This window comes from Arvicola amphibius, chromosome 13, assembly GCF_903992535.2.
Source record: "Arvicola amphibius chromosome 13, mArvAmp1.2, whole genome shotgun sequence".
In the NCBI taxonomy this organism is placed as follows: Eukaryota; Metazoa; Chordata; class Mammalia; order Rodentia; family Cricetidae; genus Arvicola; species Arvicola amphibius.
This window is the reverse complement of record NC_052059.1, coordinates 65232360-65256404: the sequence shown is the minus strand read 5'-3', so window position 1 is coordinate 65256404 and position 24045 is coordinate 65232360. Positions and strand designations below refer to the sequence as shown.

The 24045-nt window shown below is 44.1% G+C and overlaps 1 protein-coding gene across 1 annotated transcript in view; it reads right to left on the bottom strand.

Annotated features, from left to right (window-relative positions):
* Nucleotides 1-2094: 2094 nt before the first annotated feature.
* Nucleotides 2095-24045, bottom strand: part of Gch1 (GTP cyclohydrolase 1) — a 34326-nt gene continuing 12375 nt past the window's right edge. The window contains exons 2-6 of the mRNA XM_038309639.1: nucleotides 19752-19861; nucleotides 16674-16729; nucleotides 7266-7297; nucleotides 6337-6421; nucleotides 2095-5031 (exon numbers count right to left, since the gene is read on the bottom strand). Coding sequence (XP_038165567.1) covers nucleotides 4905-5031; nucleotides 6337-6421; nucleotides 7266-7297; nucleotides 16674-16729; nucleotides 19752-19861 — 410 coding nt within the window. The 3' untranslated portion in view covers nucleotides 2095-4904. The remainder of the gene's footprint in view (nucleotides 5032-6336; nucleotides 6422-7265; nucleotides 7298-16673; nucleotides 16730-19751; nucleotides 19862-24045) is intronic.

The window sequence follows — 24045 nt, the reverse complement described above, 5'->3', positions numbered from 1 at the left end:
CCTGTCTCGAAAAACCAAAAAAAAAAAAAAAAAAAAATTTATAGTCAAGACAGAACAGCCTATTAAAAAAAAAAAAAAAAAACCCTATCATCACCATGTATGTAGTAGAAAAAAAAAACAAAAAGATAAATCAGAAATGTGTCTTGTTTGTATATCTAGAGCAGGAGAGGAAGAATTCTACCTCCTAAAATCAGAAAAAATAACCAATGGCCCCTGGAAGTTTCACCAAGCCAGGCATCATGCCACAGGATCCCCTCAGCTCACCAACCATCGAACCCTGTTTCCCTGGCCAGCAGAGTCAGTTCCAGAGGCTAAGGGAGTTCCCAAAAGGTCAGATTTTGCATGTGTTGCTCAGAACAAGCAGTAGAATATAGAAGAAAGCAGACCATTAGGACGATCCCATGCACTAGAGTCTCTCAAGGGAGTTGCTACCCTGTGACGGCAAGAATGGAAGAGGCTGCTATAGGGCTGGGGCTGGACATCAGTGCTACAGTGCTTGCCCAGCATATAAGAGGACCTGGGTTCAATCCACAGTCCTGCAGGGAGGAGGGGAAGAGGGAGGGAGGAAGGTAGAGAGACAGAGGTACAAGACCTGAAGTGTCACTATCCCCCCTCCATCCCAAGCCAAAGCCAGACTTTCCTGCTCAGAAGATCACCAAAAGGGGAGTGAAGGCAAGGGTGGGGAATTCCAGGCACTCCGACCACCCAAGGTCATTCTTGGGGTTCCCGGAGATAGGCCCGGGAAGAGATGCACAGCCTTGTGAGATTCATTGCTTCCAGTCCTGGTACAACCTTCCACCTTAACCAAAACCTGGGCAGCCGAGCAATCCTTTAAGGTGAAGCTAAAGGAGTCGAGTGGCAGATATGTTCTAACTGAAGCCGTTTGTTTCAAAAGGGAAGAAACAGAGAAAAAAAGGAAGAGGAGGAAGAGGAAGGAGAAGGAAGGAGGAAGAAGAAAGGAGGAAAGAAGGAAGAGGAGGAAGAAGAAATAAAAGGGGAGAAGGAAGGAAGGAAGGAAGGAAGGAAGGAAGGAAGGAAGGAAGGAAGGAAGGAAGGAAGGGAACAGGGAGGAGGAGGACAAAGGCTAGCTGAGAATTGCTTTGCAACAGTTAAGTCAGGATGGAGGTGAAGAGGTTGTAGAGAAGCTGTCAGAACTGTAAGAGGTGGGGGGTTCATACGCTAGTGTCTCTACTGCTGTACACGTTTTATTTCACACAGTAACAAGAAACAAAACAGGCCAGGTTTCTTTGGGGAAAGTAAGGTAGTTATGGATTCTCTTCCCCTTGAACTCATCTCCTAGGGCTTCCTTTTTGCTCTGTGAAAAGACCCGTGCCCATCGTGACAGGTTGGTAGAAAGACCCGTGCCCATCATGACAGGTTGGTAGAAAGACCCGTGCCCATCGTGACAGGTTGGTAGAAAGACCCGTGCCCGTCATGACAGGTTTGTAGAAAGCCTTGTTTTGTTTTTGTTGTTGTCTTGTTTCTGAGACAGGGCCTCACTGTGTAGCCCTGGATGACCTTGGAGTCACGGAAATGCCCCTGTCTCTGCCTCACGCACTGCCTCTGGAACACGGACATGCCTCTGCAGAGTGTTGTAAGTAGCAGTGGACCACTCCAGTGCCTGGCACCTAGACACACAGACAACCGGTGAGCGCTGGAGCCATTGTCCAGGGGAGAGCAAAAAGGCCATGATAAGAGGGCACATGGACTCGGGCACAGGGCAGAAAAAAAAAACAGCAAAACCCTTGCATCTCACCTCTGGTTGTCTCCAGGAAGGTCCTCCTAAAGAGGAGGGAAATCCCTTTCCACTTCCTGCCCCAGCCACTTTCCCTCCTTGTCAGCTTCCACACAGGAGCAGCACCTGTCCCCAGGAGGCTGCAGCTAGCTCAGACCTCCCTGTCCTGACAGCAGCAAGAGGCTGGAGCCAGTAACACTCCCATCACTCACCACGGAGGACCTCAGAGCCTCAGATGGCATTGCATTATCGTGGAGATATGTGCTCTACCACTTTACTGGATGAACAAAGGCTTCATGATGGATATTTAAGCCATCAATTGATATGCTATATTTATACCAGAGATTGAAAAAGAAACGTTCACAGGAACAAAATTATAACACTTTAATCATTTAAATAGAACCAACTTCAGGGACATACATACACATACAGAAAATCCAAACCATGTAATTGAACAGTATATGTAAATACATCAAATTCTTAAAAATCTCCCAAATGGACTCAGTCTCATGGTGTGAAAAGGTAACTTTGAAGCACTACAGACCAGAGTGAAACAGACAAGGTGGTCACTTCGCAGCTACTGATGAGACTAGCCTGTGGACACGTCATGCTTTTAAGAGTTTCTAGGGAACGAGCAAACAGAGCCATTCAGAAGGGATATAAACACCCCCAAAAGATGAAGGAATAGCGAACAATTTCTTTGGTCCTCTAAGCCAAGTCACACGGTTTTTACTTTAAAATACCAAGCAAGAGTACTTAGCATTTTACCTAGAACTATCTAAATAGTAACTGGGATAACAACATTGTTATCAGGTCAGATTTTAAAAGGAACTCAACATAACCTGACTATACTTTAGAAACTAACCACGGAAAGTGCCAGGGAGAGGTAGAGATAAAAAAATTAATAAAATTAAAAGCCAGCTCCATCATTGCTTCACCATAAGCTGATGAGTGTCTAAGTGGCAGTGGCAGGACCAGAGGGAGACCCTGAGAGCACTGTCAGCCAGTGGGAGACCTCGTTGTTGGTGTAGGAGGGTCATCTGTCTATGTGTTACTTTCATTGGTTAATAAAGAAACTGCCATGGCTTTTTGATAGAGCAAAATTTAGATAAGTGGAGTCGACAGAACAGAATTCTGGGAGGAAAAAAGAAAGCAGAGTCAGGCAGACACCATTAATCTCCAGCCTGAAACGGACATAGGTTAGGATCTTTCTCAGTAAGCCACAGCCTCGTGGTGCTACACAGATTTAATGGAAATGGGTTAATGAAGATGTGAGAGTTAGCCAATAAGAGGCTAGATATAATGGGCCAGGCAGTATTTAAATGAATACAATTTGTGTGTTGTTATTTCGAGGTATAAGCTTACCAGGCGGCTGGGAGCCAAGCGGCAGGAAGCGGCCCACCGCTCCTCATTACAACACGTTGTGGACGAGCTATGTCCGTGTGTGTGCAGGGGAGCTAGATGCTGTGCTTTCCTTTGGCCCACACTGCCCCAGTGCAGGAAACTGAAAGTAACTGGTAACAAGCCAAGCTTCCTGAACAGCGGCACCACCTGAACGTACTTGTACTGAAGACAAGACACACACTGACAAGGAAGAAACTAGACCAAAGTCCCCAGTGCACCTGCACAGACACCAGCAGCAGCAGCAAGCATGACTTGGCCCATGCAGTGGGCACAGCCCCCAGGCAGGCCTCCCTCAGCTCCTTCTATGTTCCTTCCAGTTCAGAGGAGCTAGGAGTTTGCAGAGCTGACAGGATAGGCAGTTTCAAAGGGTGCAGGAAATACTTAGAAAAAATACTTCGTGAGAGTTTTTGAAAATGCTTTGAAGCCTCTCCTTGGAACAGACAAAACGAACTCCCAGAACTCGTCCCGGGAAATCGCAATGGCTAGTCACCTGCAGGGCTGGCACTTAACTTATGAAGTAATGGCTTTTCCTAAAACGTGAAAGGTCCCTCCACTCCAAATGGCGTGATATTCTCATCAAGGCACAGAGTCAACCCTCAACATCCACGCATGCCGCCATGGAATGGACTCAATCCAAGAACGAATTCCCTCCACTCAAGTCTAAAATACAGGAAGTGCATTCTTAACTCACAGCAAAGCTAAAGCCAGACACCCCACCGCCCTCCCTCAGAAGCTGCTGTTACAGGTAGACAGCCAATGACTGTCCCAAGAGTAAAAACTTTCACAAGCACAAGGAAAGCAGAGTGCAGTCCACGGTCTCTCTCTGTACATCCAATGTCTCCAGCACTTCCTTCAGCATTCTACCATGCCCACCGGAGGTGGGCACCCCGGCACAGTGGCCACAGCTCCTGGGATGTCCGGTGCCCTCTGCTAATGAGTCAATTATGATTTTAACCAAATGCATGAGTTCTCCTCCTTGGCAGCATCCTGGGGAATCTGCATGGCAGTGGTTGGTGTGGTGAACCTATACTTTGGGCAGCATCCTGGGGAATCTGCATGGCAGTGGTTGGTGCGGTGAACCTATACTTTTGGCAGCATCCTGGGGAATCTGCATGGCAGTGGTTGGTGCGGTGAACCTATACTTTGGGCAGCATCCTGGGGAATCTGCATGGCAGTGGTTGGTGTGGTGAACCTATACTTTTGGCAGCATCCTGGGGAATCTGCATGGCAGTGGTTGGTGTGGTGAACCTATACTTTGGGCAGCATCCTGGGAAATCTGCATGGCAGTGGTTGGTGCAGTGAACCTATACTCTTGGCAGCATCCTGGGGAATCTGCATGGCAGTGGTTGGTGCGGTGAACCTATACTCTTGGCAGCATCCTGGGGAATCTGCATGGCAGTGGTTGGTGTGGTGAACCTATACTTTGGGCAGCATCCTGGGGAATCTGCATGGCAGTGGTTGGTGTGGTGAACATATACTCTTGGCAGCATCCTGGGGAATCTGCATGGCAGTGGTTGGTGTGGTGAACATATACTCTTGGCAATTCACCCTAAACATTGCCACTAAGAAGGTGGCAAAAAGAAAGCAGAAGGCTCACCCCTCAGTTAATTTCTCTATTTGACATATATATAAATAATTATTAAATACAATTCATGGTGAGAAACAAAATTCAATCTGTACCAATTGAAGCTGGAATGCATGACTGAGACAGGCAATGCCGGTAGCAGTGGGGTCTGCACGCCGGGCCATGTGCACACACCGAAGTTCAGCTCCTGATGAGCGTGAGAAACTCTTCGCGGGTCTTGGGGTCTTCCCGAAACACGCCCAGCATGGTGCTGGTGACAGTCTTGCTGTTCATTTTCTGCACCCCTCGCATTACCATACACATGTGTCTAGAAAACAAGACGACAGAGCTGGTTCAAAGGCATAGACAGTGCTGTCTTATTTTCAGTTCAACAGAAAGCAGGGCAAAGATGAATTCCAGTTCACCACTATCGAGCATGTCAAAACATCCCTTCTTAGGAAACTATTAAACTTTTTCTTGAATCATTTTTTGTCATACAGCTATTTGTGATTCAGTCCTTGATATCTGCAACCAGAAAGGAATAAGGCCTTGGTGAAGAAAAAACACAAATGTTCTAAATCAAAAGGAATTCAGAAACCATGCTTGATCCACCCTCAGGGCCATGATGGCTGTGCTAATGACAGTGTCCCAAGAGATACTCGTGGACACTGATCCTGCCCGCAGAGAGAAGGTAAAAAAACATCAGTGCATCTAAGCAACACGGTGAATCCAGACAGCATGCACAGAGCTTGGGCGCCGCACAGCACGGGCAGAACGGCCTACACAATGTGTGCGATTCTCACAACTCACTCCAGCTTCAAGAGTGTCTGGAGATCAGTACACAAGACACAGGAAGCTCACACTCTGGTGTGGGGCCTGAGAGAGTTGGTCCCATGGGCAGAATAGCGCTACCCAGAGGCTTAAAGCACTGAGTTGGGTAGACGGGCTTGAAGTCAGAGCTAAGTCCAGTGAGAACCGTGGCCTGCTGTTGTAGAGGGGTGAGTAGAGATGGCAACGCTGTCTGCATTGTTTAATTTTTTTTTTTTTTTTACTTATAGGGGAATGATGAATGTCTGGAGAATAATCCAGTTTAAACACTGTGGTCTTATAGCCATCAAGACATGGTGTTGTAAGTCATCAGCAGGTTGTTTTCGTGTTTACTAAAACCTCAGGTAACAAATTGAAAAACAGAAAATACTTGGCTCTTCTTTTAAAAAAGTGTCTTCACTACCCTTTGTACTGTTTCTTACTTTTCTTTCTGATTTGCAAATCTGCACTCACTAAAAAAAAGCTAAGGAAAAGGGCAACATAAAAATACTACTGACTGCACATATAAAATTCTGCAATGATACATATGACTCCCAAGAGCTCCAAAGTTCTCACAAGAGGGAAAAACAAAAACCAGGGGCTAGAAAGATGGCTCAGTGATTCAGAGAACATCAAATGACCCGGGTTTGGTTCCTAGGACCCATTTCAGGAGGCTCACAACTCCCTGTAACTCCAACTCTGACCTCCACAGATACCACCAGCAGCTACAGGTAGTCCTTACTTGGTCCTGGAGAAGCTGAGTGGCAGTATAGGTGGAGGTTGCTATTGATAGTACTGAGACACATCAAAGGCAGTTTGGACTTACGTTGCTTCAATAACTACCCCAACGCCGGCAGGCTGCAAGGCTTCTGTGATGGCCACCGCAATTTGTTTGGTGAGGCGTTCTTGAACTGTGGGGTGTGACAGAGAGATAGGTTTAAAAGCCAGACACAAACAACTGAAAGGTTTTTTTTTTGTCTCTAGAATATTTGTGATCTTACAAAACTGTGGGATTTAACATCCATGACATGCCAGCTTTCTCTGAGATTATTCTATCTGCTACAGCTCAAGGAAATCCCTGGTCTGTGTCCTCCCAAGTATAACAGGTCCTGGGGAAAGCTCTGTAGGGGAGGGACTCGAGCATCAAGATCTCTTCTGTGTGCATCAAGAACAACCGTTACCAGCTCACAAGCATCTCCATGGGTAGGGTGGAGTGGCTCAGAGCTAATCACTGTGCAACACGGTTAGCCTGGAAGCCAACTGCCAGACTGCTGAGAGTCAATGCTGGAGCCTAAACAATTCAGCTGCTTGTGTTAACAAAAACAACTTGTCTTTGAATGCATATAAAGGTGTTCTCAGAATCGTGCCAATGTCAGGAAACTGACAAAAGTCCCCAAATGTCTACCAAAGCAGAGATTGGCTAGACTTGAAGCATCCACAGGAGTGAATGACACGGTTGGGGGAGGGGCTGTTCAACATGTGGGAAAGGAAATGGGGAAGGAAGTGAGGCCAGTCACATATGAGCCACCTCTGTGTACATGTATACGATCTGATTTGAAAATGTCGGCACACGCACGTACACAGAAAGAATATGAAAGCATAACAGGGTTTCTGCTAACAGTGTAAATGGACTATCTCGTACCTCCCTAGGAAGGCTCCATTTCTGCCCTTCTTATTTATTACACTTGCAATCGAGTAAAAACATTTGTTCCATGGGAAACATGTTTTCTGTAAATAAAACTTGTAAATGTTTACCTTGTAGTCTTCTACTATAGATTTCTACAATCCTGGAAAAGAAGGAATTGTTTTAGTTACACATTTCAAATGAATTTGGCAAACCTTCCTCATGAGACGAGAAAGGACTTTGTGGCAGCAGTGGTGGGATACGGGCAGGAGAGATGGCTTATGGGAAAGATGGCACATACAAGCAGAGACCACCAGTCACACTTCAGCTCTGCCCCCTGTGTCCCCAAGGAGAGGGAGGAAGAGCTAGTAAGTCCTCTAGTGTAGCGTTCACTCACGAAAAACAGAAGTGCAGGGGAGTAACCAACCTTGACGTTCCCTGGTCATCCACTTCAGGCTAAGTCTCCAGCACTCTAATTAATCATACTGTCTTATCAGAGCTTTAAGTTCAAGTTAAAAATAAAAAGGCATTTGTTAATTAATAGTAGGCCAACTACTGAACCAGCTAAATCTATTAGAGTAATCAGATTAGAGCGATTAGATTTCGTCAGGCATTTCTTTATGAAAGGTTTATGTAAGTATTTCACGGGATTAATGCTCTCCCAAATAAGAGGTTCCTGGCCTTACAATGAAACCTACCAGGTGTCAGTGTGGAAAATCCATGTGAAAGTGGAGATTCACGCTATAGACCTTTTCTTACACACACACACACACACACAATACCTCTCTGGACTTGAGTCTCTACCCTGACTTCCTTAGGTGATAGAATATGACTGAAAAGTTCTAACATGAAATAAGCCTGTCCTACCCAATCTGCTTTAGGTTATGGTATGTTAGCAGATGGTGCCATAATCCTAAGTAAGACAAACACCGGTAGCAGAGAGTGGATTACTGCTGCGACAGACTGGAAAGGACTTAGGAACTTTGGCCTGGAAAAGTCTTCGTGAGCTGGCGTGGGAACTGCGAAGCCAATGAAGGCAATGCTGAGGATGATGCAGACAATAGAAGCCAGGTTTGTGAGGTTTCAGAGTGAGTCAGAGTCTATCAGGGCCATTCGTGTGATATTTTGAATTAAGAGTCCATAGCATCTAGCAAACTGGAGATGAAGAATCAGCTGTGATTATTAACAAGAGTCTAACGCTACTGAAGTGAAACCTTTGCTTTGCCGGGGCCATCCGTACGGTCCAGCCAGGGCTGAAGAATCAGCCGTGATTTGGAAGAGACCAGCATCACTGAGGGGAAATGCCCTGAGAGTGTTTCCTGAGGGTCAGCACACAGAAGCTATAATCCAGAGCGACCCGAGGCTGTATCTTGTGCTGGTTGTCAAATTTAGTCTGTGCTGCTGGTTTTGAAGACATGAGGGGTCATGAGAGCAGCTGAGGCTCAACACTGTGAGAGGCCAGAAGAGGCCACTGGTGAAGGAGCAGCCTCAGGGGTAGTAGAAGCCCCGGGACTGGGACTGAAAGGGTCATGGAGAGAAGTTGAGACTTGGCCCCCTGTGGTAGGGTCAGAGTCCCTGAAAAGAACCCAGGAGGCTATCAGTGAAAGTACAGCCCCGCCTCAACAGAGACCCGAGCATCTTGGAGATGCCAGTACCCCAGGATGACCACCAAGTACAACAGCAGCTGTGGAGTGGAGCCACCTGGAGCCGTTGGTCTCCGTGTGTGCTGTGGATGTGTGGCTGGAGAGCCGGGTGACGAAACTGCTCCAGCTCCTGAGGCCCAGGAGATGAGAGTCCCAGACCCCCGACACCGGACTTCACGCTGCTGCACTGTGGTTTTCCTTTGCTCTGAAAGCAACTGTGCCCCGGTGCTTCCCTCTTGGAGTATGAAAGTATTTATCTAGCTTTTGAGATTTTTTTTCCCTACAGGAACCCACAGTTGTGAGACTTTGAACTTTTAAAGAGATGTTGGATTTTTAAAGAAAACTTGGACTTTTTTGTTTTGTTTTGTTTTGTTTTTGGTTTTTTGAGACAGGGTTTTCCTGTAGTTTCTAGAGCCTGTCCTGGAACTAGCTCTTGTAGACCAGGCTGGCCTCGAACTCAGAGATCCGCCTGCCTCTGCCTCCCGAGTGCTGGGATTAAAGGTGTGCGCCACCACCGCCCAGCTTAAAACTTGGACTTTTTAAGTATTGACATATTTAGAGACTGTGGGACTGAGCCATCTTTCCATCACCGCCAGTCTATGGCTGAGTGCTAAGTCCTGTACATCCTTACTGCAAGTGTTTCTGCATCCCCAAAGCATCGCCGCCACATGCAGAGCATTCATTGCACCAGTGTGACTGGTTGTTGATTTTAGTGTAAAGCGCTTATATAGCAATGAGTCCCATTGGGTTGAAAACAGCATTGCAAATGTTAAGAGTAAATTTTTTTTACATTCAGAATTTGTACAACTATATTTGTAAAGGATCTCAGTCTATAACTGTTATCTAGTCTTAGCAGGCCGTTATCAGGAATAGGTGGCGTCATCACTTGACTCAAGCAACGTTACAGATTCTTCTGAGAATTCTTCTTGGCTTTTTTGAGAGAGGGTTTCAATGTAACCCTGGCTGTCCTGAAACTCTTTGTATAGACCAGGCTGGCCTTGAATTCAGAGATCTTCCTGCCTGAGTGCTGGGACTAAAGATATGCACCTCCATACCATTCTATGAATTTATTAATACATCAAAAAATTAATGGTTATTTTGGTTAGTCAACAAGGAAGGACTTCATAAAACTGGCCAGCTCTGACCCCTTCTTTCCCGTAGCATTAATCTGACTTCTTCTGTAGTCGTGTGCAGTTTCCCTAGCTTTCAATGGACTGCATGAGAGTAGTTGGCCACGACAGTAGCTGGCCTAGACAGTAGCTGGCCTAGACAGTCCTTCCACACCAGGGAAATCAAAACACAGGTTAGCCAAGGCTATCCCAGGAACTACAATTCCAAATTCAAGATTTAATTATATTAATTCAATTGTTCTAAGGCAAGAAAACAATCATATTTTTAGCAACAAAGAGAATTTCTATTTGATGTGAGTTTACTCTAGACTTCCCCTAGAATCAAGCCAGCTCACTTCTGGTGTCTTCCTATTACTTAACAGCTTCCCTGCTTGATATTTGACTTTACAGGAATGAAAAGGTCATGCATTTAAAGGTGAGCACACAACAAACTTTACCACAAGGTTAAAATGAACAGTAAGGCTTTGCTAAGATGCAGCTTTCTTCATTACTCCTTATTCTCTGAGCAGTCTTACTTCCTAAAAGAAATAGAGAATTGGATAAAAATCTCAGTTGACTTTTCTGTTTAACATGCCCTCTCTTTCAGTTTTTTACAAGATGTGAAAGTAACACATACTCAATGCCTTGGTTTGGTGCCCCCTTTTATTCCTAAATTTTAATCCTATTAGCAAAATGGCAAATCCTCATGCAAGCAATTGGCTTCTTTATGTTGCTCCACAGAAGGTTTAACTAGTTAAAATCTTTTCCCCAGGAAAGGACAGAATTAAGAATGTCCTCCTGTGCCTCTGAGTCATCATTTGTTCCATGACCCCACTGGATCACCCTACAAGCCACTGCTCATACTGTCAGTCAAGACCAGCAGAGGATGTTCTTCAAGGTCTTCCGGGGTCTTGGAGGTATGACTCAGAGGCAGAGCCACTCACTTGCCTAGACTGAATGAAGCCATGGGCTTGATCCTCAGCACCAAAGAGAGGGAAATAAAAAGATCACACCTAAGCTTACAGTGCTCTGTGGAACTTCTTTTTAGTATGGAAGCCATCCCCCAACTCCATCTTCCCTATACATACAGTCTGTTACAGTCTCAACGGTGCCCGAATTTCCATAATAAAAAGCATATAGTTGTCGTGGAAATTCATTTAGCCAACAGCTTTTGAGGGTACTGGACTTAAGGGCATGGTCTTCTGTCTGTGGACTGATTGCTTTTAAGAGAAAGAAGGGGCTCCCTCACTCCCTTGGGTGGTGGTCGGAGATCTGATGGCAGCTCCTACCACCGACAGAGCAGAGGACTATGGCAGCTGTCTAGCTTATTGTTCATGAGTGTTCACTAATAAATATTTGATACCCCCTTTTATTTCGGGCTCTTGTGGATTCACTTCTTCACGCTTATATCTGGCGCCCAATGTGAGGGTGGAATATGACATTGAGGCTCAGGAATCTTTTTTAGAAGAGAAAAAAGAGGGAATGGATGGGATGAGATAATAGGTAGATCAGCGTACCTACTATCAGTTATAGACAATTTACATTGGCATAGATTCTTGTATATTGATATGTATGTAAAATTATCTTTGTATTCCTAAGATAATTTGTATATTCATACAAATTCAAATTATATTTGTTATATTGTATATGCTATTTCTGCTTACAATATTTGTATACATAAGTAAAGTTATTTTCTCATACTGTATGTATATATGTTTCTATCTCTGCTTAAGATATTTTGTGTATTGATACAATTTTAGGAATTTTATCATATTGCACTCTACATTTGTACCTGTGATCAAGATATTTTATACTGATAAAATTTAAAGGTCATTGTCCTCATGCTGCACATCTACTTAAAGATTGTTTATGTTTTTATATGAAACTTTTAGTTATACAGGTTATTTAAGAATGACAGATTAATAGTCACCCATGTTTGTTATACTATTAGTCATGTTAGTCAGGCTCTCTAGATGCATAGAGATTGTATTCTCCATAGATAGGTAATCTTCAAACACTTCAAAGACATGAAGAATATGGCATTTAAATAACTCAGGATTCTGTTGACTTGAGACACGGTTGCTCCTGGCAGCAGCAATCTATTCCTGAGAGAATGTTGAGCACTGGAGAAGCTGCACTGAGAGCTTGTTTTCTTCTTGACATAACTGGCCTTTGGGCAAAGAACTGCCCTTGCAGCATGCATGCTGTTCAAATTGGGCAAGCAGGATACAAACAAAAGCAACTGCTGAACCTTGCCAAAACAGCGTAGGATAGTCTTTCAAATTTTCCTGCTTCTAAAAATGGCCTGTCAGATATTCTAGGCCTCAGTCAAAGTTGGTTGTCCCAACACTGCAAATGATATTTTGGGTGACTGTCCAGGTAGCTGGCTGTTTCTGTCATTTCTTACATGCTTTGATGATGTAGGTGGGTCTTCTGTTTTGTGTTGATTTCATTGGTTAACTAATAAAGAAAACTGCTTGGCCTGATAGGTCAGAACATAGGTAGGCGAGGAAGACAGAACTGAATGCTGGGAAGAAGGCAGTGAGGCAGATGCCTCAGTCAGTCGCCATGCCTCTCCTCTCCGAGACAGATGCAGGTTAAGATCTCTCCTGGTAAGCCACCACCTCGTGGTGCTACACAGATTACTAAATATGGGTTAAAGCAAGATATGAGAATTAGCCAATAAGAGGCTGAAACTAATGGGCCAGGCAGTGTTTAAATGAATACAGTTTCCGTGTAATTATTTCGGGTGTAAAGCTAGCTGGGTGGCGGGACGCAGCCTGCCGCTCCTTCTACACTTTGAAAGCCACTTGCTTGCACTTCCTACTTACTCAGGTAACATTACTTTTCTTATGAAGTCTTTGATGGGGTTGATGACTAGACAGTTATGGCTAATATCATGTCATAACTAAGACATTTTAAGTACAAGACTTTGATGTCTTAGGATAGGACAGCTATTGGATTACTCTCTGTTAGTTGCCTATTTATATACATCCTGGACATTTAGTATGTGTGTTTCGTGCTTGATGGTTGTAGTTCTATTTTATACGTTATTACCTTTTCTTTCTCCTATTCAGTCAATAGCTTTGGGGGTACTAGACTTAGGGGCATGGTCTTGTGTGTGTGTGTGTGTGTGTGTGTGTGTGTGTGTGTGTTTGCTTTAAAGAGAGGAGGGGCTTGCTCACTCTCTTGGGTGGTGGTCAGTGATCTGATTGCTGCTTCCAGCACCCACAGACCAAAGGACCATGGCAGCTCTCTACCTTGTTGCTTGTGAGTGTTCTCCAATAAATATATTGATATTTCAGGCTCTTGTGGATTCACTTCCTCATGCATACATAGAGCTAACATTTCTTGATGGAAAAGGCAACACCAGAACACTGACCTATGATTGTGTACAATGTGCATGTTGACAGTACTACTTTTCACAGAACACTGGCCTATGACTGTGTACAAGGAGTATGTTGATAGTACTACTATTCACAGAACACTGGCTTATGACTGTGTACAAGGAGTATGTTGATGTAGAATGAAGCGGCGGGTCTGCGTCCGACCACCGGGCTAGCTTTACCCAAAATAATTACACGGAAACTGTATTCTTTTAAAACACTGCCTGGCCCATAGTTTCAGCCTCTTATTGGCTAATTCTCACATCTTCCTTTAACCCATATTTAGTAATCTGTGTAGCACCACGAGGTGTGGCTTACCAGGAGAGATCTTAACCTGCATCCATCTTGGAGAGGAGAATCATGGTGACTGACTATGGCGACTGCCTGAAGCGTCTCCCCAACTCTCCCAGAATTCTGTTCTGTCTACTCTACCTACCTAATTTTCTGTCTCTTAAAGGGCCAAGGCAGTTTTCTTTATTAATTAACCAATGAAAGTAACATAGACAGATAACTCTCCTCCATCATGTTGATAGTACTACTATTCACAGAACACTGACCTATGACTGTGTACAATAAGCATGCTGGTAGTACTAATATTCATAGTCGGTATAAATTTGTTTTTACTATTATTTGGGAGTAAGTAACTGGGGGACAACTGCTCTGCCTTCTGTGCTGTGATAAAACACCATGACCATGACAACTTATAAAAGGAAGGGCTTATCTGGGCTGTAGATCCAGAGGGACAAGAGTCCATCGCCATATTGGTGGGGAGGTATGGCAGCAGGCAGGCACAGAAACTGGAACAGCAGTCGGAGAGTTCACATCTTAAACCAAATGCATAAGGCCAGAGAACAAACTGGAAATGGCAGAAGACTTTTGAAACCTCAAAGCCTACCCCCATTAACTTACTTCCTTCAGCAAGGCCAGACATCCTAGATCCCCAAACCATGCCAACCACTGGGGACCAAGTGTTCAAACACATGAGCCTAGGAGAAGCATTCTCATTCAAAGCACCACAGGTTTATATAGGTACCAAAAAGGAAATGAAAAATATGAGGGCTACCACTTCAGGACTAGGGCAAACCTCACTTTGATGGGTTATACATCAAAGCCATGGAACAGCCAGTCATATTCGTTCTAGTCGTGACTGAGGTCACTGTAACCTCGATCAAGTGATTCAAACATAGCTTTAAATGCAATGACTGCACATTCATTACTTACCCCTTCATTTAGTTCTTCACGCGTGCGCGCGCGCGCACACACACACACATACACGTATGCACCTACACCTCCCAGTATTTTCCCCAGATAACCCAGGATTCACTGTCTCCATAAAACCAAGTTAAAGCACAAAAGGACATTCAGGGGCAATAAAACATTGATGGATAGGGCTTAGCAGAGATCTATGAACACAAACCCTCACACTGACTTCCAGTAAACACAAATGACCAAATATAAACATCACCTCTTCTCAAATCCCAAATAAAAGTGGGAGCACATTTTTTTTGTTATTGCTTTGTTTTATTTTTTGAGACAGGGTCTCTCTACATAGCCAGGCTGTCCTAAAACTCACTATGCAAACTAGGCTGGCCTTGAACTCACAAAAATCTGCCTGCTTCTGCTTCCTAAGTGATAGAATTAAAGGTGTGTGCCACCATGTTCAGCTCAAAAATGATTTTTTTTAATTTGTGAATATGTAAGGTAAAAAGGATGAGAGTAAGCAAAGTAGCGGGTGTGTGCCTGTGCTGTAGGGGCAAATGGCCTAGAAGTGAACGCACTAGCCTGCAAGGCTCAGGAACACAAGGCACAGGCGGAAAGAAAAGCAAGAGGAGACCAGAGCCCCATATGCTGGTCTGTCACAGTTTAAAAACACATATTTCAAATGCTAACAGAGCCCCCAAGTGGCTTGGCTCGCATTACTGTGAGACCATCAAGAGTCCTGGTTAAGACACCACAACACTCTAAAAACTAGGAAAGAGAAAATAATGGAAAAGCCAGACACTGAAATACTATAAAAACTCTTGAAGAAAGCTGTGAAGTGGAGTGGTAAGAGGAAAACAGAACACAAAAAAAGGTGGTCCATGCAGAGAAAACTTTACCCCATTTCCAGACCACGCAGTGAATAAGACAACTCATCTTCGTGTAAAACCACACAGGAACAACGGAAGTGCAGAAGTCCCACTTGGCTATCCGTCCCTAAGCACGCCCAGTGGGATTCAATTCTATGAATATCAGGAGTGTAGACAAAGATGTAAATGCAAGGAGGGCAGGAAACCCTCAGTTATCCTCAGTGCTTTCTGGATCATGTAGTGATTCACACCAGACAGAATATCATGTATCTAAGGAATGTGGGGAAACCTTCACTGGTTAGAATTCTTTCTATGGTACAACAGAACTCACACTGGAGAGAAACCGTATGTGTAAGCAGACAGGAAATCTTTTCACACGACAGGGTGCACAGTGGACAGAAATCCTATGAATGTGTTCTATGAGTAACTTTCAATTATGTAAGTAAGTATTCACTAGAGAGATACCATATGGTACAGCAATGTGGAAATTCTTCACTTTATTTTTTTCTTTTTGTACCCTTGCAAACATGAATGTACTCACACTGAAAGAAAACTTATCTACGTCAGCAATGTTGGAAAGCATCGATCAATTCAGTTCTGTTTGATAACATGAAGGAAACCCCAGTAAAGAACATATGAAGACTGTATAACCACAAGCCTCTTCTAGCACCCAAGAGAATGAAGAAAACTCACTAACATGAGGTATGTAGTCTCTAGTTGCTTCTGTTCAGTTCATGAGCATAAAAGAATACACCCTGGCAGAAAACTTTGAACAATGGGACAATCAAAGCCTCTACTTGAATTCACTGGGAACCAGTGTAGGAGGCGGTGACATGTCTTCATGAGACTAGACCTTACTGTAAGTATGAACCCAAATCCAGTCTTCTGGATCTGTTTTTTGCCTACAAGACTTATATAAACATACAAGTCTTTCCTACAATGCCCTTGGCACTGTTCTCCATATATGCAGATGCTCTTCAATTTTTCTGCCCCCCAAAATATAAAGCAGTTAGACCTATGTATATGCTTTTACCCCTCACTGTTAACTAACCTCCCCTTAAGACCCAGGGCTGAACTGGGGGAAAATCTTGGATCTTTTTCAGTCAGGGGAAACTCTACAGAGAAAGTTGTGATGGGCTAGGGGAGAGAGGAACAGGCAGTGAAGGAGAAGCGGGAAGAGATATAGCATTTCTAATCTTGAAAGCAGGGCAGCCTGTGCAAGGACAGATTTTTAAATTATAATATAACTTATACGTTAGATCCACAGAGGTGGAGGTAAGGAATCTCGAGGGTCTCAGCAGATAGGAACAATTCTATAAAGATCATTCTTACCTGGCAAGTTTGCTGAGGCCAAGGACCTGCTTGTTAGGAAGATAGCCAATGTGTACCTTCAGGGAAAAGAAAAATTATCAGCGAAATGAGGGCCAGTAAGAGGAAACTATACAAGGATGGACTTGTTGCTGAAACGACAGAAGTCAAGCTGGAGCGCACATACGAAAGTCTGTCCTCTATGTAGGAAAAGGACACTCGACAGAGGGGGGAAGTGACCCCATAACGTGACAGAAACTATATACAAATGTCACCATCACATGTGTCACACAGCTTTAAGAATCCCACCCTGAGCCCTGTTGTTTCCGCGTCCTCTCACTCTTGGTTGTCCCTCTACGCTGCTGCTCCTGCATCCTGGCAGAAGAAAAAGGACGCAGTCTCCACGTGATGGCTCTTAAGGAACATGAATTTATGACCCAGGGTCTCTTGTTTTGCTTTTTTGGGATGGGTTTCTCTGTTTAGCCTTGGCTGTCTTGGAACTCAAACTGCAGAACACACTGGCCTCAAACAGGAGATTCACCTACCTCTGCCTCCCAAGTGCTGGAACATAAGCATCTTAAAATGTATCAGTGGATGGATATCTAGGGTGGAAATGTTATCACTTTCTGGGCCATGCCTTTAAAAGGACTAATAAAGTAAGGGGCCATTTGGTGGCAGTTGACCAAGTTTACACTTCCAATACAACTGAACCCTGAACGCCAGCATGAACTAGCTTTCACAGGCTCACTTAATACTGACCATACATTTATAGAGTCCGTGCTGTAGTACTTAGCACTGTGCTGTAAGAGTTTGAGAACTGTCTTCCTGATAGAACAAAGCAAAGAGGCACAAACCCGGGAATCATCACAGAAGGCAGCAGGATGCAGCAGTGAAGAGCCAAGAACAGAATAAAGAACCCTGAGTCAAGCCCAGTCAGGGCACTAATCCTTCCCACCATCTTAGAGACAAGCTTTCTCACCCACAATCAAAGGCAGGGATGAGCAAAAAGGTTCCCAACATTACCTGTGGATAGCCTGACAGTGCATACCTCCTGGTGTGATAGAATATGAAGTCTTCAGCACTCTGTGAACTACTTGGGTCAGAAATGTTCAGACTAATACTACAAATCTAGTATAGTTTATAGGCAACCCAGAGGTTCCAGGAGCAAACCCAGAAGGTTGGACAACTTACCAAATTGTTTATTTAATCCTTATCTTTTACAGAAACATGCTACAAGATATTACAGAATAAATAAAATCTGGGATTGGACTTACTGTCGTAGCAGTAAGTGGCTCCATATATACGATTGGTCCTGCATTGATAACCGCTGGTGCTCGTGGATGAGAACATGGAGCGCCATTAATACTAGTCTTTCTGCTACTTGATATGTTCACTCTTTCCTTTATAAAAGTGTTCAGAGACAGACAGACAGACAGACAGACAGACAGATATGGAGTGCACAGATAGATGATAGATAAATATGGAGTGTACTGAATACTAAACTTCAGAGGAAAGTGCCAAGTGGTGTTAAAATATTAAATATTGATGACTCCCGCATGATCCTGGGAGAACAAATTCGTACAACCACTTTGCAGAGCCAAAGGTCAGCAGGGAGGAAGGTGAATATGGACACACTTATTACCAATAAAGACTCAGGAGTCAGATACTGGGTAAAAACCTGATAGATCACGGTAATGGTGGAGGAGCAACCAGCTGACCTTCTCTCTACAATTCCCAGATTGAAGAGGAAGTCCAAAAAGCCTGTGAATCTCCAAATGGCTCCCTATCTATCCTCGGTCCTCTGTATACTCTATGACTGATTCTTGTCTGCTAGTCCCTGGCTCCACCCTGATTCAAAGTCAACTTTATTAACACAGTCTCGGCGTGTCACTGTGTGTTACTCAGCGAATATCCTTCAACACACTTATGATCCTACAGTCGCACTCCTAGACACACCCGTAACAGAAATGAATGCATATGTGCACCAAGAGGAAGTTGGCGACCACAGTATTTTCAGTGGCTAGAAAAGAAAACACAAATATGCCGACCGAGCACTGAACTGTACTTTGTACAATGTAATAATGTATAACACGGAAAATAAACACATCTTTGTGTGTTGTGCTATTTCTCTGTTTTACAACCATAGGAGGGCAAAACAAAATATTTTAACATAAAAGCAAAGTAGATATTAGTACTCATTAAATTTAGATAATGGGTAAATATTCATATTATTCCCTACAAGTCTTCTGCTGGAAAATTAATAACAGAAAGTCAAAATAGAATTAAACTATTATGATAGTGGGCATAACAGGACATCTTTGTCATAAACATACATGTTCTCAAAGGTGTGTTAAATGGCAATGACATGACTTATCTAGCTTGCACTGGATTATCTTTTTCTAATATAAAAGGGATAGAATCCAACTAAATTCACTAATGCCATAACCTCTGCCTCCAGAAACTTTGTGGTCATCCCTGTTTGTGTCATGATGTCACACTCTGCACACATGGATCTTAGATCAAACAGTTCACTCAAAATATAGCAAAACTCTCCAGAGCTGCAGCAACCACTTTTAAAGGAATACATTTTAACCTCGCTGTCCCAACCTACTCACCCGGCATCAAAGATGAAAGGCTGGTTCTGGACATCTTTGGTTTTGTTCTGTTTGGTTTCTCTATGTAACAAGGTCTCTCTATGTAACACAGGCTGACCTCAAATATCCTATCCTCCTGCCTCTACCTCATGAGTGCTGATGTTATAGGTGTGTGCCACCACACCTGGCTGGTTCTTTTTTTTTTTAATTTCCTTTTTTTAAAAAAATGATTTTTCAAAATAGTTCTTTTCTCTGTGTAGCTCTAGCTGCAATGGAACTCACAGAGATCCGCCTGGCTCTGCCTCCTGAGTGCTGGGATTAAAGGTGTGTGTGCCCACTTCCCAGCTTAAATTTCCAATTAGGTTACCCAAAATTGATAGGATAAAAAAATCTATATAAACTGTAAACAGAGACTATTAAGAATCAGTAGACAATTTAAATATAGTTATCCTACTACAAAACTTTCATTATACATTCTTAAATTATTAGGCAGCAAGAAGAACCTTACCCTTCCCACAAATGGAACGAGGTGATGCTCGCACATGGAAAACATATCTATGTCCTTCACGATCACCATCTCATCATGGTCCTCATCAAATATGGCATCATTCAGGACATCTGAGATCAGAAACACACAAAATAGAAAAGCCAGTTTGGTTAAATACAAAAAGACAGTAAATATTTTTAAACACCCACTAAGACATAAAAATTCCCCTTCTGAGTGAGCATTCTTTTTCTTCAATCAACATAAAAATCCTTGGGACAATGTTTCATGAGACATGGAGGGGGGGAAGGCAGGAGCAGGTATGACAAACACTGGCTCACACTCTCCAACAGATGTGTACAAATCTGTCGATGAGAAAAACAGAGGCCTTTAGCCCTCTGACCTCTGAGGCCAGATCTAGTACGCCTGTAACCTTGGCCTCTCTTCGATCCAAATAGTTTTCTACACTTCACAAGTTCTCCAAAGTTATTTGGGGAAGCACTGGACCTACGCTACATGGTTGCCTTCCTAAAGAAATAGATCCCATAATCTGCACATGTATCCCTCTGGAGGGAGCAGCGGTCATGGGAAAGCTGTGAGCCTCAGATATATGGTCAGGCATACAAGAGACATTTCAAACAAGAGGCTGTGTGTTTGAAAGCTACACTTAGTTAAGTGTCCCTTCCTCATCTGCAAAGGAAATTTTAACTAGAGGATGACCAAGAGAGCTCAACCTGGGCCAGCAAGAGCACCCTCTTCTGGCTCCGGAAAGACAGAGGAACAGAAGCCCCAGCTGCCACCACTGTAATATAGCTACGGTACTGACAAACTGGTGGATGCTCTAATATTGAATGTCATGTGTCCTTGTCAAGTAAGAAGAGACGTTACACAGCGGGTGCTTTCTCACTTTTACAAAACAAATCCACGGAGAGGAAAACCCCGATCTCAGCTTGGCAGACCAGATAACACAGACAGCTAGTGTTAACTGAAAGGATGGTGGGGGAGGGTGCTCAGTCCGCAGAGTCTGGGGAGAGGAGCATGGCTTTGCAGCCGCCCACAGCTATTCCCCCCTTGAAAGGCAGGCTCTGAGTCAGAGATGTGCAAATGCCCACCCCCACTGCCTGACCTTCATGGCTCTGCTACTGAGTCACACTTGAGCCTCTGTCCCCATACAAGTCAGGTTACTTGGAGTCACCTGGGATGGAGTGGTCAAAGAGTCACTACTGTGGCCACCAAGAATGGACATGTGTAGGGTTTAAACACACAGAACAACAGGGGCAAGAGCGGGGCAGGGACAACTCTCTGTCATTGTCTAAGTAAATATTACTTCTCCAGCAGCCGTCTCCTGTGCAGAATACCCTGCCCTAACCTTTGGCTGCATTTCTGAAAACAGTTTAAATATAGCTCCTTGGTATTCCCGGAAGTACTCTGAATCTCTCCAAGAGTTTAATATCATGATAAGGCCATGTACAGTTCACTAAGATCTTCAGTCACGTGAGAAACATGATTGAGTGTGAACACAAAACATTGTTTCTAAATGAACAAGAGAGGATTATGGGATGTCAGGCATCCAATTCTCTCTGGCAAAGGAAACTGTCAAAGTTCTCACAACCACACAGCACACATAAGAGTCAGCCTCAAGTGAGGCTAAGTGGGAATCTGGTTCTGTCACCAGCTGGCTGTTGGACCTCAGGCAAGGCACACAATGGGGGAAACCTGGCGGACGGGGCAACTCGGCCATACTATGACATTGGCTGCCACCTGGGTAGAGTTAACCCTGAGGCACACGCTACACTATGGCCTTACTCTGACACTGGAGGCCACCTGGGTAGTGTTAGTGCTGAGGCACATGCTACTTTAAGATCACTTTAAGTCCCGTTTTCATCTTCTTTTTTTTCTAGAGCCAAGTCTCACTAAGTTACCTAGGCTAGTCTTGAACTCCTAGTCCTCCCAGCTCAGCTTCCCAAGTAGCTGGGATGATAAGAATAGACCACCAGGCATAGCTCAATGGGTATTCTTTTGAATAAATCATTAAGGCCATAAAAAAAACATTAAAAAGCAGTGAAATTTCAGAGTTGAGATTAGTGAAATATAGTAGCTAAGAGCAATTAAAACCAAAGTCAGAACCTAAAGTATGTCGTTATGCCAATATTGACTTCTTCAGTGTTAGTAACCGTACCGTGAACATGTAAGGGATTTTTTTTAGGAGAAGCTGGTGAAATTGTATATGAAAACTGTCTGTACCGTTTTTGTAATTTTGTCTGAAGTCTTAAAAATCACTTCAAAATTTAAAAAAATATCCAACAACTGCAATGCAAAAACAATGGCATATGACTCAGTGGAAACACAGTGACGTGGTGACGACAGTCTGCCGAGTCTGAGTGGACACGAAAGGCTGCTCCTGTGCACTGCACAGCACTCAGCCGAGAACAGGCCACAGGCAGTGGTGGCCCCAGAAGACAGTGTCTCCTCGCCATGAACTGGCCAGTCCATTCTGTGCAGTCTAAAACTGTGTAGTGACACGGGATGGTCCTAGCGATGAAATTCTGGGGAAGGCGAAAGAATAGTAGAGAGAAGATAGGTGGCTTCCGGGGGCGCAGCAGTGGGAAAGGATCTGACTGCAAAATAACAGGAAGAAACTTTTCAGAGTGGTTGAAAAGGCCCATAACATCATTGCCCTAGCGGCAGCATGTGTGCATGTGTGTGTGTGTGTGTGTGTGTATGCGCACGCTTTTGCGTGTGTGCGCGTGTGTGTGTGTGTGTGTGTGGTTGCATGTGTGTGTGTGTGTGTGCATGCGTATGCGTGTGTGTGTCCATCTCAACTCACACCTTGCAGAGTTGGGAGATTTTTGTTGTTCCTTAATAAAGTTCATTTTTTTCATGTGTAACATATAAATATTTTTGCTCCCCAAAAGGAACAGTAGACGTCTAAATCACAAAGCTAATAAAACAATTACTTATAAAGGGTTACAAAAAAAGCAAAAAGGAAAACAGCTGCCTTAAAATATAATTTGTCGTATTTTTAAAAGAATTTTTTAAAAAATTAATTATGTGTATGGGGCAGAGTATGTGCACTTGCGAACGCAGAGGGTATTGGGTCCCTGGAGCTACAGTTAGAAATGCCTGGAACTGAACTTGGGTCCTCTGAAGAGCAACCAATGCTCTTAACCACTGAGCCATCTCTCCGGCTTTGAGTTCATATAAACGTTTATATACTCAAGCCCAAACCAAAAAGAAACCTTAAGTGTCCTCATACGGCTCAAGGTTTTGTAAAGAACTGAGACACTAGCGTGTTGCCTTGCCTATATCCCATTTCATTAAAACGAGCCCAGACTACAAACTTGACCGCACCAAGTCATTTTTCTTCAATAATGAAGCTTCCCAGCTATATTTACTTATGTTTGTTCCCACATATCTGAAAGCTGCCATCTGTGGATAATAAGAACAAAGCTTTATCACAGATTGTTTTAATTTCCTGCCTGTTATCAGTAGCAAGAAGGTAACCCTGGAAACGGGGGCCACACCACTGTCCCTCCTACTGTCCACTAGTCACAGCCACAAAGGAAGCCAGAGCAGCGTCCTGAAGTCAAGGTTTGTCTGCACTACCGATGCACTTGTCAGCTTTACACAATGAGGTAATACGGCCCAGCACCCATCCCTGCAGCTTTGAGCCTGCTAGGACCCCTCCTGGAAACACAGTGAGGCTGCAGGGTGAGGCTCTCTGTGCACCCTTTGAAGCGGGGGTTGTCAGACCCTTCCAGTGGTTGTGCTAAAACACAAATTGCTGGGTCCCATCCACACACAGTCCTCTGTAGGTCGGGGTGGGATTGAGAATCTGATTTCTGAAAAGATCCCAGCCCTGTGATTCAAGTTTGACCCATGCTCTGAGAACTCCTGTTCTGAAGTCTCATGGCTGCAAGAACGCTCATCTAGATGCTGCTGCTCAAACATGTACGATCATCTCCTAGATGCTGCTGCTCAAACATGTACGCTCATCGCTTAGATGCTGCTGCTCAAACATGTACGCTCATCTCCTAGATGCTGCTGCTCAAACATGTACGTGCATAGCTAGGACAAGCACAGACTTTGTCTGCCAGGAAGAAAGGCAGAAGGGAAGGACTCTGAGCACCAGGACACTCCCATCTGTGGAGTTTGTTTTACTGTTTTCAGTGTTTGGGGCATGGGAAGGCACGCAAGGCCAGGCTGTAACACTTGATGCTTCTTCCAGCATTCGAACCTGATGAAAGATGGCTTTGGAACCTTCAGTGTTCATCCTTCCTAAGGGAAAAAAGATATAGCAGGGTCTGCCTACAGTTTT